Source organism: Artemia franciscana, chromosome 1 (assembly GCF_032884065.1).
Source record: "Artemia franciscana chromosome 1, ASM3288406v1, whole genome shotgun sequence".
Lineage (NCBI taxonomy): Eukaryota > Metazoa > Arthropoda > Branchiopoda > Anostraca > Artemiidae > Artemia > Artemia franciscana.
In genome coordinates this window covers 55654820-55669094 of record NC_088863.1, presented here as the reverse complement: position 1 = coordinate 55669094, position 14275 = coordinate 55654820, and the positions used below count along the sequence as shown (strand labels likewise).

At 33.1% G+C, this 14275-nt stretch overlaps 1 protein-coding gene across 2 annotated transcripts in view; it reads left to right on the top strand.

Annotated features, from left to right (window-relative positions):
- The window catches only part of LOC136031512 (chitobiosyldiphosphodolichol beta-mannosyltransferase-like), a 36487-nt gene extending 24230 nt beyond the window's left edge, over nucleotides 1–12257 (top strand). Inside the window, exons 5-7 of one of the 2 annotated variants that reach the window (XM_065711191.1) lie at nucleotides 247–420; nucleotides 9551–9665; nucleotides 10020–12257. In XM_065711191.1, coding sequence (XP_065567263.1) covers nucleotides 247–420; nucleotides 9551–9665; nucleotides 10020–10239 — 509 coding nt within the window. In that variant the 3' untranslated portion in view covers nucleotides 10240–12257. Of the gene's footprint in view, nucleotides 1–246; nucleotides 421–3900; nucleotides 4016–4368; nucleotides 6775–9550; nucleotides 9666–10019 lie in introns of those variants that run through there. The other variant, XM_065711183.1, reaches the window with a different exon arrangement.
- The last annotated feature ends 2018 nt before the right edge of the window (nucleotides 12258–14275 follow it).

Below are 14275 nucleotides of genomic sequence, written 5' to 3'. Positions count from 1 at the left end.
TCAAGTTAAGTTTTAAAACATACGTAGAAAACTTTAACGTAGCCAATTTTGTGAAAAATAGTACAGTTTTAGATGATAAAGCTGAAACGTAATCATTCAGTGCTGAAATATTCTTAAATCGTCTGGAGAGTGGAAAAATTGCCATTTTTGCGCATAATCTGCTCCTTTTTCTGTTAATAAACTGTTAATTACTATTTAGTATAGAAAGGTATATGCTGCTTGATCAGTATTTTCCCTTTTTTATAGTCTATAACGAGCAAAGAAATAATGATTCCAATAAGTATCCACCTTTATTGGTTGTTATTACTGGAAAAGGACCATTGAAAGCTGATTATGAGGCATTGATTATGCTCAAGGATTGGCAAAATGTAGAAGTCTGCACAGTATGGCTTGAGACAGAAGACTACCCCAAGCTACTTGGTAAGCTAGTCGTTTTCTATACACGGGATGATGTCTCGAAACATGTTAACTGCTTCTCTTTTTGTTCCTTTTTATTTATTAATATGCCACCACCCCGTTCTTAATGTGTTGGTATATAAATTTTCATTCATAACCACTCTAATACCGCTTACACTTATCTTTTGAAAATTCATTAGTTAAAAGTTATTTCAGCCAAATTATTTTTCAATTCCTCTGTTAATTATAATTAAAGTTATTGCTATTATATTTTAATTGTTACACTTTTGAATACGGGTGGATTATGTTTCATCTTTAATTTCGTACTTGACGAAGCGTGGTATGTTACGGTAATAGATTAAGCACGTCTTATCTTCTAGCGGGACACAAAAGGTTTTCTTCTTTGAAAGGTAGACCAATCCCTTGTGCCCTTCTACCTACGGACAAAAGTTTGTACAGTAAATGACAGTAATTCTTATATTTGAGAAAATACGATCAATAGTAAAAAATTTTACCTAAGTTTGAAAATAAAAAAGCAATAATAAAAACTAAATATGTGTTTTTTGGTTTGTTATTTTTTTTTTCATGCGTGTTAAGTTTTCATTTCAATCCGAAAGAAAAGACAAAGGACATAGTTGGAATATAAGGTTGTTATTACAGACTCTAAGAAAATTTTGAGAAAACAATTTCTAGGAAAAAAAAGTCTCCAAATGCAAAGGGAGAGTGGAACCGAAGACCTTGTACGCTTAAGGAAAAAGTTTTTCTATTAGTACCTATGTATTTTTGTATGTTATCTATGATTTGCTGAAGCTGGATTACCATATATCTGTACTGTTTAACGTCAGATCATCATTTAAACAAGTATTAGTTTCTCTTTATTAATAGCTACTATTTAAAAAGTATTTACCATAGGCTTAGAGTGGCTATTTTTCTTATTAATGACGTTTTCTCGACTTTGTATTCTCTTATTTGGAATTTTAAGTCAGTATCCAAAGCAGAACGTTTAAAATCGATCCGACGTCATCAAATTTTTAGCTAGTAGGTGTGTTTTAGCAGCCATCCCACGAATAATTTTTGAGAAAAAAATCTTGAATGTAGCTGCTACTCCAAGTCTTAATAATTTCTGTGTATTTACAGAGAGAACAGAAAATTTCAGGTAGATTCGCCTGCAGCTAGAATTTCTGTAGTAATGTAGAGATGCGACACTCCATCGAATTATTTTCCGTCAAGCTATTTTCCAAAAAAAACAAGAAATTTTTATGTGTTCGTTTGAATTTTTTTTTATAAAATGCATGCTTCTAATGACAGTCGGGGCTGAACTATGCAAGAATTACATTTTAATAAAATGGCATACATTTATACACATTCTGTTTAAACGGCGATGAAATGTCCGCGTAGAAGATATGTCCATTGCACGAAGCAAAAAATGATTATCTTACAGTTCTTCTGTTCAAATAGCATCCATAATAGACTAAGTCTCTTTTGGCAGGTGATAAGACTAAATGTGATACTATAAGAGCATTACTTCTAGTACTTTTGCAAGGCTTCTTACAAGGGTAGGATATCTTCGTGTGAAATTCTGCGAAGCTATTAATGTTGCACAAAATATTCGTGATAAGACGGTGTCAAGTAATTAAGTTCTTTTTTGGTCCAGTCCTTAAATTTCCTTATTCTACTCTCTATTTGAGGTTTTAGAGTTATGTGTGTGAGAATAGGTTTGAAAGTTGATGTTAATGGGACTAATTTGCTTAAATTGGGATAAATGATGAGGAAGTGGTAATCTTAGGTACCATGAAATCGACCGAATCAACAGTTCTACATGTTACACTGGCAGTTATGATTGATTCTGCAAATATGTAAAAATCCTAACCAGGGTGCTGTTACGACTGTATACCGTACCATAAGCTGTACAGAATTGTAATTCGATCTGATCGCGAAAGAAGGTTTTCGTGATCAAAGAGAGGCTCGGATGGCTGGGCCATATTTTTAGGATGAAGGTAACTTAGCTGGGGCCAAACAGAAATCAGGAATAACTTTTTTTTTCTTTAATTTTGGGTGAAAGCCGTTGTACTACTTTATTGTTTTGAAATCTAATGGCCTATTTTTTTTTTTTTTTTTCTTAAGTTTATTCGATACAGAATGATTCACTTGAAACCTTTGTTAATATTGCAGTGCATTAGTCCACTGTAATATTAAAGGTTAATCAAACGGAGTAATATAATTTTTTATCATATATTTATGATATGTTTATCTTTAATATTAAACTGTTATTTTAATTTGTTGAAGTTTCCTATAGCATAGGTACACACAGCCAAGGCCTTATAGTTGGGAGATAATAATTTTTCTTTTCCTAAGGACTGGAGTTTGGTGCTTAAAAAGGTGACTAAATGTCTACATACAGGGACTTCTATGCATTATAGTTGCTCTCCAGACAATTTCTTGAGGGGGGGGGGTAAATTTTTGATGGGTTTCCTCCCAGTTATTAGGTCAGTTATTTTCAATTCTTTTATAAGTAATATTAGTATCTGCAGCTAAATAAATAAAGATGCATAGAAACATTTTTAGATAAAGTACGGGTAGTTTGAGGCTCCGAATTTCTGTCCAAGTTTGTTATTATGCCCTTAATCTCACTTGCATATTTCGTTGTCTTCCAAAGTTCAAGTTAACCAATTTCTTTATTATTTTTTCGTGAATGTGTAGCCTAAGAAAAGAAACCCAAATAAAATAGGGAATTGGAGAAGTCAGATGTTTCATACGTAAAAGCTGAGTCCAAAAGAAAAAAAAATTAAAGACATAGATGAAATATATGGAAACTGTAACAGACTATTGTGAATGTAAAATGAGTCTTTTTGTAAGTCGCCAATGGCTTGTTGTTGCTGGATCATGGTTCGATGTTGGTACGGTTTGACTCAAAATTATCCTTTTGATAATTATTCGTTTCTCTTTGACAATAGCTACTGCTTGAACAGTGTTTTGCATAGGCTTTGAGTGGTTATATTCTTCTCATTTATGTTTTCTTGACTTTGCCTTCCCTTACTCTCTTTTTGTGAGATTTTAACTCAGTATCTAAAGCAGAACGTTTAAATACGATCTTATTCGTTCAAGTATGCAGCTAGCACGTTGCTTTTTAGCTGCGATCATTGTTGCAGCAAGCAATTCTTGAGAAGACGTCTTAAATTTAAACAATACTAGAAGTCTTAATAATATGGCTGTAGCCAGAATTTCTGTAGTTATTTAGAGGTTTCGCGCAACCTCTAATACTAATTATTAGGTAAAAATCACTAGCGCTGTAGACAGTATAATGTTGCTCAATAGAACATGAAATTGTATAATGTAATTGGCGGATAGTAATTTGAAGAAAGAATTGAAAGTATTAAAGCAAAATTAGAGCCCATCAGATGAGCCTCGTAATTTTCATCTGAAGCAGCGAGTAATTTCCTGTTATTGCCACCCTCTACTTTTTTAAGCTAATTATATAGACATTAGACTTCTATTTAATTTTAGCTAGTGCTGACCTTGGTGTATGCCTTCATACGTCATCGAGTGGCCTAGATCTTCCCATGAAAGTTGTTGATATGTTTGGCTGTGGACTCCCTGTGTTTGCCTACAAATTTCCCTGGTAAGTACTAGCTCAATCTGGTCAGTTTTTGGTGATTTTGGTATTATGTCTATTGATTTTTCTGATTATTCGAAACCTAATTTGAAAATTAAATAAAGGATACGATTGGTCTGTCCGCAGATCATTTCCATTGTTTGTTCATTGGTGTTGGTTTGTTTTGCTTGTGATCCTCAGGCCTCATTCCTCTTTATCCCTTGTATTTTCCCTGTATATTCACACAAATTCACGTCAGTGTTAATGTATAGTGCCTTATTCGAGCCTTGTTCCTCTTTCTAGTAAATTTTAAGTGCCCTTGGTTGACTTAAATTTATTCTCTTCTTATTTTTTTTTTGTAGTATATTTGTTTCTTTTAGCATTGGTGAGCTGGTCAAGCATGGTGAAAATGGGCTCGTCTTTGAAACATGTCAAGAGCTTGGTTACCAAATTGCCAACTGGTTTGAGGGTTTTCCTGAAAAATCACCAAGTGAATATTACTTCCGTCAAAATTTGGAATCGTTTCAAAAAGTTCGATGGCACGACAACTGGATGAAAAATGCCTTGCCAATTTTGACAAATTCCAGCAAGACCAGCTGACATGAAATCTTTTATGTTATCGTCCCGCCTGTGATAATTATTTTACTTTTGAGTTTATTTTTGTTTATAATTTAATTTATTAGCTTCAGAACCAACGTAAGATTAAAATTTTTAATTTGAGCTTCCCAATTTTTATAATAAAAGTTTTACAATTAATCCTGAAAACCGTGACTAGAATTTATTTAAGAGTAAATTAATATCGTCAAACTTTTAAGCAGATATAGCTAGACTGACTATCCTGTAATTATAAATGATAATTCGAAAATTTCTTATTTTTAAAAATATTCAGTACATTATATTTTTGAATTTTTGAGAACATGAATGATGTCGATTCATCATATGATCAAGTGAGTGTTACATAGCGGGGAAAATTTGTATTGATATCATGACTTACGCTAGATGTACATGTTTTTTTTTATTATTTGTCAAGCAAATTATTATCTTTCAAAGGATGTGCATGCATCAATAGATGGAGGAAAAAAGGGTTGGTCCATTTTTGTCAATGCATAGCCAAGCTCTGCTAATTTGTTCTACGATTTTGTTGGAAATGGAAAAAAAGAAAGAGTTCTGCCGTCTGTAAGTTACGCTAGAACAACGTTCTGGTGTAACCCTTTTTTTCATTTATTGATGCACGTTAAATCACTGAAATCTCTGTAGTTACTTGGCAAAGCCAGAAAAGGAATCGTTAAAAACAGTGCAAGTCACGAAACAATAGTAAATTTTGCCCCTATCTTGTTTCTCAGGGCTTAGTATAACGTGCCATGTAGAATTTCTTCTTGGGCTTCATAGTATATAGTCTACTTCCAATTCAGTCCGCAAGATATTCCTCTTTCAAATATGAGGAGTAAGTATTGACTGCTGCTTCAAGACTGGTAGCTTACTTAGGGTTTCATTTTGATTGGGGTTCAACTTAGTTTGGGGTAGGATTCAACTATTCAAAGGTGTTTTGTAACTGTTGTACGCTAAATAGTGTTAGATTTGTTTTTAGTTTCACCTGTGCCCAATCTATTCTGACTACCCTGTTGTTCTAGAGTTTTGTGATGCCCAGGCCTCGCCGTGAAAGCCCTATAAAGTTTTTGAGTGGGAAATACCCAAACAGAAATATTTGGACTTTTAAAATTGTATTATAATGAAACTAGAGCTCTCTCAAAATTTGTATATTTTTAGTGATTCTTGGATCATTGTTATTTTGTACAAGAGTTTTAGGTTAAGTATCGATGGTAATAGAATGTTCTTTGTAAAACAAAAGTTTTACAAAGTTTTGTAAAAAACTTTAAACAGTCCGAATTTCAGACATAGGTTTTCTAGTTTAATTTTTTAATTTTGAAAATGGCTGTAAAGATGAAGAAAATTTGATGAAACACCGTTAATATTTCGCTTAACGGATCTTTTTATTTGAACATCATTTACTTGAAGCATTTTAACACAGTTTTACCTCTGGCAGTTTATAAGTACTTGAAATTTTCACTGTTGTAGAACCTCGCTGGTCGAACAATTCTTAAGTCGATTATTTCGATAAAGTGTAAAATAACGTAAACTAAATGCCATAAAAATTATAATATAATGAGACTAGACCTCTCTCAAAATTTGTATATTTTTGGTGATTCTTGGATCATCGTTATTTTGTAGAAGAGTTTTAGGTTAAGTATCTAACTTCAAATGGGTAGCAATGACGGGAAGAAAATGAACTGTGGAGAAACTATTCATTGTGTACCTTCGTCTTTTTCTCATATTCAAAATTTTGAAGAAAAAACAATTTAATTTACATTTTGCTGGAAAACCTGGAAAATATTTGTGCTAGGTTTTGGCAGAGGACAGCTGAGATGCATTATATACTGCTACTTTCGTTTGATTTATCAATTGGCGGAGTATGTAAACCCCCCTAAATATCTCTGTTTCTATATGCCCCGATTCAAAAATCGATATTTTTATCAATTTTCTTAGATCCTACCCATCTCAAAGAGCAATTTATTTGGGTATTCACAGATATTGTGATTGATTTTAAATGGGATTTGGTCAAATTCACAAGAAGAGACTAGAATTTTTCATATTGTTGCTATTCAAGTTGATTTTGTTTGGTTTCAATTTATTTTTGTTGTGTTTGGAGTACAAACTCGTGAGCTTTTCAATTTTGTGAGGTTTGTAATTTATTAAAAGAGATATCATTTATTATGCTTCTTTTCTACTGTAGTGGCACGATCGACAAGCCTTACTGCTTACCTCCTCACTGCCTAATACTACTGGTAATAATAAAATAGACACTAGTTACCCAGATTACGGGTAACTATGTACTTTGTTAAGAGGAGTGTTTGTTTTAAAAAAAATTGATGGAACAGAAAAAATTTCTATCGGGGAATTTCGCAAGAATTCGATTTGAAATTGAAATCGTTTCTCACGCCCTTGGTGTCTCAATATTTCAGGTATATATAACTGTTTTAACAATAAAAAAAAGAAATAAAAAACAGTTACCTGTTCCAACAATTTTGCATTTCTCGATTAGTGTTTTTATCCTCTTATTTTGGCTAGATAAAGAAACTTAACCGATATATCATATCGTTGTTCCCAGAAAAAAAGAATGTCTCAAATTTTTCGAAAGTGTAAAATCTCTCCTGCGGATACTTGCCCAATGTTTGTGTCCAGAGGTTGAAATGACAACTTATCATCTTTGCAGATGACAAGTTGTCAAAAATGTCCGCATTATAATTAATGGACATTTTTAATTAATTAATTCCTTTAATCCCCATTTTAGATACTATAAGAGCATTACTTCTAGTACTTTTGCAAGGCTTCTTACAAGGGTAGGATATCTTCGTGTGAAATTCTGCGAAGCTATTAATGTTGCACAAAATATTCGTGATAAGACGGTGTCAAGTAATTAAGTTCTTTTTTGGTCCAGTCCTTAAATTTCCTTATTCTACTCTCTATTTGAGGTTTTAGAGTTATGTGTGTGAGAATAGGTTTGAAAGTTGATGTTAATGGGACTAATTTGCTTAAATTGGGATAAATGATGAGGAAGTGGTAATCTTAGGTACCATGAAATCGACCGAATCAACAGTTCTACATGTTACACTGGCAGTTATGATTGATTCTGCAAATATGTAAAAATCCTAACCAGGGTGCTGTTACGACTGTATACCGTACCATAAGCTGTACAGAATTGTAATTCGATCTGATCGCGAAAGAAGGTTTTCGTGATCAAAGAGAGGCTCAGATGGCTGGGCCATATTTTTAGGGTCTTCAAATCAGGCGAGCAAGGTTCATAAGAATAAATACAAAGGAAGTAGGAACTTCTGTGGGTATATTAAGGAATGAAGAGCCGAAAAGAGGGGGTGGAGCAAAGTCCACCGATGTTGTGTTTGCGTCAGTAATAGCAATAGTATTCTATTTATAATTACTTTTTTTTGTGCAACGCACCGCTACTTGCGTAAACATTTCTTGACTGTTTTCTTCTTGTAAGAAACGGTATACTATTCTGCGAGAGAAACTTAAGAGTATCACTATTATAATGGGGACAATCTTTACACAACATACTTCATATATAACTTTTTTTTTCTTTAATTTTGGGTGAAAGCCGTTGTACTACTTTATTGTTTTGAAATCTAATGGCCTATTTTTTTATTTTTTCTTAAGTTTATTCGATACAGAATGATTCACTTGAAACCTTTGTTAATATTGCAGTGCATTAGTCCACTGTAATATTAAAGGTTAATCAAACGGAGGAATATAATTTTTTATCATATATTTATGATATGTTTATCTTTAATATTAAACTGTTATTTTAATTTGTTGAAGTTTCCTATAGCATAGGTGCACACAGCCAAGGCCTTATAGTTGGGAGATTATAATTTTTCTTTTCCTAAGGACTGGAGTTTGGTGCTTAAAAAGGTGACTAAATGTCTACATACAGGGACTTCTATGCATTATAGTTGCTCTCCAGACAATTTCTTGAGGGGGGGGGGTAAATTTTTGATGGGTTTCCTCCCAGTTATTACGTCAATTATTTTTAATTCTTTTATAAGTAGTATTAGTATCTGCAGCTAAATAAATAAAGATGCATAGAAACATTTTTAGATAAAGTACGGGTAGTTTGAGGCTCCGAATTTCTGTCCAAGTTTGTTATTATGCCCTTAATCTCACTTGCATATTTCGTTGTCTTCCAAAGTTCAAGTTAACCAATTTCTTTATTATTTTTTCGTGAATGTGTAGCCTAAGAAAAGAAACCCAAATAAAATAGGGAATTGGAGAAGTCAGATGTTTCATACGTAAAAGCTGAGTCCAAAAGAAAAAAAAATTAAAGACATAGATGAAATATATGGAAACTGTAACAGACTATTGTGAAAGTGAAATGAGTCTTTTTGTAAGTCGCCAATGGCTTGTTGTTGCTGGATTATGGTTCGATGTTGGTACGGTTTGACTCAAAATTATCCTTTTGATAATTATTCGTTTCTCTTTGACAATAGCTACTGCTTGAACAGTGTTTTGCATAGGCTTTGAGTGGTTATATTCTTCTCATTTATGTTTTCTTGACTTTGCCTTCCCTTACTCTCTTTTTGTGGAATTTTAACTCAGTATCTAAAGCAGAACGTTTAAATACGATCTTATTCGTTCAAGCAATTCTTGAGAAGACGTCTTAAATTTAAACAATACTAGAAGTCTTAATAATATGGCTGTAGCCGGAATTTCTGTAGTTATTTAGAGGTTTCGCGCAACCTCTAATACTAATTATTAGGTAAAAATCACTAGCGCTGTAGACAGTATAATGTTGCTCAATAGAACATGAAATTTTATAATGTAATTGGCGGATAGTAATTTGAAGAAAGAATTGAAAGTATTAAAGCAAAATTATAGCCCATTAGATGAGCCTCGTAATTTTCATCTGAAACAGCGAGTAATTTCCTGTTATTGCCACCCTCTACTTTTTTAAGCTAATTATATAGGCATTAGACTTCTATTTAATTTTAGCTAGTGCTGACCTTGGTGTATGCCTTCATACCTCATCGAGTGGCCTAGATCTTCCCATGAAAGTTGTTGATATGTTTGGCTGTGGACTCCCTGTGTTTGCCTACAAATTTCCCTGGTAAGTACTAGCTCAATCTGGTCAGTTTTTGGTGATTTTGGTATTATGTCTATTGATTTTTCTGATTATTCGAAACCTAATTTGAAAATTAAATAAAGGATACGATTGGTCTGTCCGCAGATCATTTCTATTGTTTGTTCATTGGTGTTGGTTTGTTTTGCTTGTGATCCTCAGGCCTCATTCCTCTTTATCCCTTGTATTTTCCCTGTATATTCACACAAATTCACGTCAGTGTTAATGTATAGTGCCTTATTCGAGCTTTGTTCCTCTTTCTAGTAAATTTTAGTGCCCTTGGTTGACTTAAATTTATTCTCTTCTTTTTTTCTTTTTTTGTAGTATATTTGTTTCTTTTAGCATTGGTGAGCTGGTCAAGCATGGTGAAAATGGGCTCGTCTTTGAAACATGTCAAGAGCTTGGTTACCAAATTGCCAACTGGTTTGAGGGTTTTCCTGAAAAATCACCAAGTGAATATTACTTCCGTCAAAATTTGGAATCGTTTCAAAAAGTTCGATGGCACGACAACTGGATGAAAAATGCCTTGCCAATTTTGACGAATTCCAGCAAGACCAGCTGACATGAAATCTTTTATGTTATCGTCCCGCCTGTGATAATTATTTTACTTTTGAGTTTATTTTTGTTTATAATTTAATTTATTAGCTTCAGAACCAACGTAAGATTAAAATTTTTAATTTGAGCTTCCCAATTTTTATAATAAAAGTTTTACAATTAATCCTGAAAACCGTGACTAAAATTTATTTAAGAGTAAATTAATATCGTCAAACTTTTAAGCAGATATAGCTAGAATGACTATCCTGTAATTATAAATGATAATTCGAAAATTTCTTATTTTTGAAAATATTCAGTACATTATATTTTGAATTTTTGAGAACATGAATGATATCGATTCATCATATGATCAAGTGAGTGTTACATAGCGGGGAAAATTTGTATTGATATCATGACTTACACTAGATGTACATGTTTTTTTTATTATTTGTCAAGCAAATTATTATCTTTCAAAGGATGTGCATGCATCAATAGATGAAGGAAAAAAGGGTTGGTCCATTTTGTAGTTACTTGGCAAAGCCAGAAAAAGAATCGTTACAAACAGTGCAAGTCACGAAACAATAGTAAGTTTTACCCCTATCTTGTTTCTCAGGGCTTAGTATAACGTGCCATGTAGAATTCCTTCTCGGGCTTCATAGTATATAGTCTACTTCCAATTCAGTCCGCAAGATATTCCTCTTTCAGATATGGGGAGTAAGTATTGACTGCTGCTTCAAGACTGGCAGCTTACTTAGGATTTCATTTCGATTGGAGTTCAACTTAGTTTGGGGTAGGATTCAACTATTCAAAGGTGTTTTGTAACTGTTGTACGCTAAATAGTGTTAGATTTGTTTTTAGTTTCACCTGTGACCCATCTATTCTGACTACCCTGTTGTTCTAGAGTTTTGTGATGCCCAGGCCTCGCCGTGAAAGCCCTATAAAGTTTTTGAGTGGGAAATACCCAAACAGAAATATTTGGACTTTTAAAATTATAATATAATGAGACTAGAGCTCTCTCAAAATTTGTATATTTTTGGTGATTCTTGGATCATTGTTATTTTGTACAAGAGTTTTAGGTTAAGTATCGATGGTAATAGAATGTTCTTTATAAAACAAAAGTTTTACAAAGTTTTGTAAAAAACTTTAAACAGTCCGAATTTCAGACATAGGTTTTCTAGTTTAATTTTTTTAATTTTGAAAATGGCTGTAAAGATGAAGAAAATTTGATGAAACACCGTTAATATTTCGCTTAACGGATCTTTTTATTTGAACATTCATTTACTTGAAGCATTTTAACACAGTTTTACCTCTGGCAGTTTATAAGTACTTGAAATTTTCACTGTTGTAGAACCTCGCTGGTCGAACAATTCTTAAGTCGATTATTTCGATAAAGTGTAAAATAACGTAAACTAAATGCCACAAAAATTATAATATAATGAGACTAGAGCTCTCTCAAAATTTGTATATTTTTGGTGATTCTTGGATCATTGTTATTTTGTAGAAGAGTTTTAGGTTAAGTATCTAATTTCAACAGGAAATGGGTAGCAATGACGGGAAGAAAATAAACTGTGGAGAAACTATTCATTGGGTACCTTCGTCTTTTTCTCATATTCAAAATTTTGAAGGAAAAACAATTTAATTTACATTTTGCTGGAAAACCTGGAAAATATTTGTGCTAGGTTTTGGCAGAGGACAGCTGAGATGCATTATATACTGCAACTTTCGTTTGATTTATCAATTGGCGGAGTATGTAAACCCCCTAAATGTCTCTGTTTCTATATGCCCCGATTCAAAAATCGATATTTTTATCAATTTGCTTATATCGTACCCATCTCAAAGAGCAATTTATTTGGGTATTCACAGATATTGTGTTTGATTTTAAATGGGATTTGGTCAAATTCACAAGAAGAGACTAGAATTTTTCATATTGTTGCTATTCAAGTTGATTTTGTTTGGTTTCTATTTATTTTTGTTGTGTTTGGAGTACAAACTCGTGAGCTTTTCAATTTTGTGAGGTTTGTAATTTATTAAAAGAGATATCATTTATTATGCTTCTTTTCTACTATAGTGGCACGATCGACAAGCCTTACTGCTTACCTCCTCACTGCCTAATACTACTGGTAATAATAAAATAGACGCTAGTTACCCAGATTACCTATGTACTTTGTTAAGAGGAGTGTTTGTTTAAAAAAAAATTGATGGAACAGAAAAAATTTCTATCAGGGAATTTCGCAAGAATTCGATTTGAAATTGAAATCGTTTCTCACGCCCTTGGTGTCTCAATATTTCAGGTATATATAACTGTTTTAACAATAATAAAAAAAAAAATAAATAAAAAACAGTTAACTGTTCCAACAATTTTGCATTTCTCGATTAGTGTTTTTATCCTCTTATTTTGGCTAGATAAAGAAACTTAACCGATATATCATATCGTTGTTCCCAGAAAAAAAGAATGTCTCAAATTTTTCGAAAGTGTAAAATCTCTCTTGCGGATACTCGCCCAATGTTTGTTTCAAGAGGTTGAAATGACAACTTATCATCTTTGCAGATGACAAGTTGTCAAAAATTAAGCTTTTTGGCCATCTGTCTGGGGCCAAACAAAAAGCAGGGCATCTCCAATTGGGTTGGAAGGAGTCATCCGAAATGATTTAAAAGAACTTGGAATGCCATTTTAAAAGGTAAAGGGAGAAGCCCCGAACAGATTGGGGGAGGGAGAATACTGCACACAACTGCATTGGCCACAGGCAGTTTGGTGCTGCAGTAAGTTATTAGGAGTACTAGTATTTGTAGAGGCACATCTAATTCCAGCAAGTTTGACAATAATGTTCTTCTGTATCTCCAAATATAAAACTCCCCAACATAGGCTGCATCTGAAGTTTAACAAAAAGTAACTGAAAGCTGTGACAACTGACAGTTGAAACTCAAGAACATTATACCTTTACAAAACTTATTAGCCTGTAGTTACTTCACAACCGTTCACAGTGGATGCCAACTTCAAGTATATTCTGCAATTAAATTAAAGTTACTGCGGTTTCCAGCCTGGAATACAACCATAATGCCTATTTCCGCCGTCCCAATTCCTAATAACGATTTTCCATTAGATCGCAAAACCGTGTTAGTTGCGTGGTGGATTTCGAAATTTGACTTCGAAGGTTACAAAGGTTTAAAGCTGTATTTTAAACCTCGAAATAAACGCAAAACAAACCACACGCAACTTAATCTCAAACTAAGAAACATTTCTTATTTTTTTTATTATTCTCTTTTTTTCATTCTGTTGTCCGTATTAACAATTTTCTCAACAAACATATCGAAGTGTTAAGAGAATTTCACTTGCATTTGTTAGTAACAACTTATCTGCTATCTGTGGAAGTAACTGCTAGTAAGTAATGTTGCAACCTACTACTTTTCCTTTCTTTTTTTTTTAGTTTGATGCCTGTTATCATCAAAAACAGCATGACTAGATGGAGGTCTTTTCATTAAAAATTGAATCTGAGATATTTTTTTTTTCATGTATTTAATATATATATGGTTGTGTTGATTTATTCTTAATCGATTCAAATACTCAGTATTCATTTATGAGGGGAACTGTCCCTTCCTTTACTCTTGCTCTTTTCGTTGAAATCTTATTGTAATTTAAGAATACTTCTCATTCAAATTCAACGTTTCTTGTGTTTGAGCAACTTTTAAGTTTTTTTTTGTCTAATTTCTGGCTGTTTTTCAGCTACTGCGAGTAGAATTTCTTTCCCTCTCCCCCTGTAAATTTTCTCCTTAAAAATCCCTGTAGGAGACATCCCTCTCCGCGGAAAATACCCTCTCCTTTACATAATTTCCCCCGGAAATTTCCAGATATTTCTCATTAACAAATGCTATATGGGAACAATGAGCGAATTGCGTAACCTACGCCCGTTCTCCGGGGACCATGGGGGTCATATCATCATCAAAGGCATAGTTATTAGATTTTTAAAATATTTTGAATCAGAAAGCCTTATCAAAATTTTGATCGCACGTCTGGGATGGGTAAACGGTGATATGGGGGAAAACGGTACTACAACTTTTAATTTTCG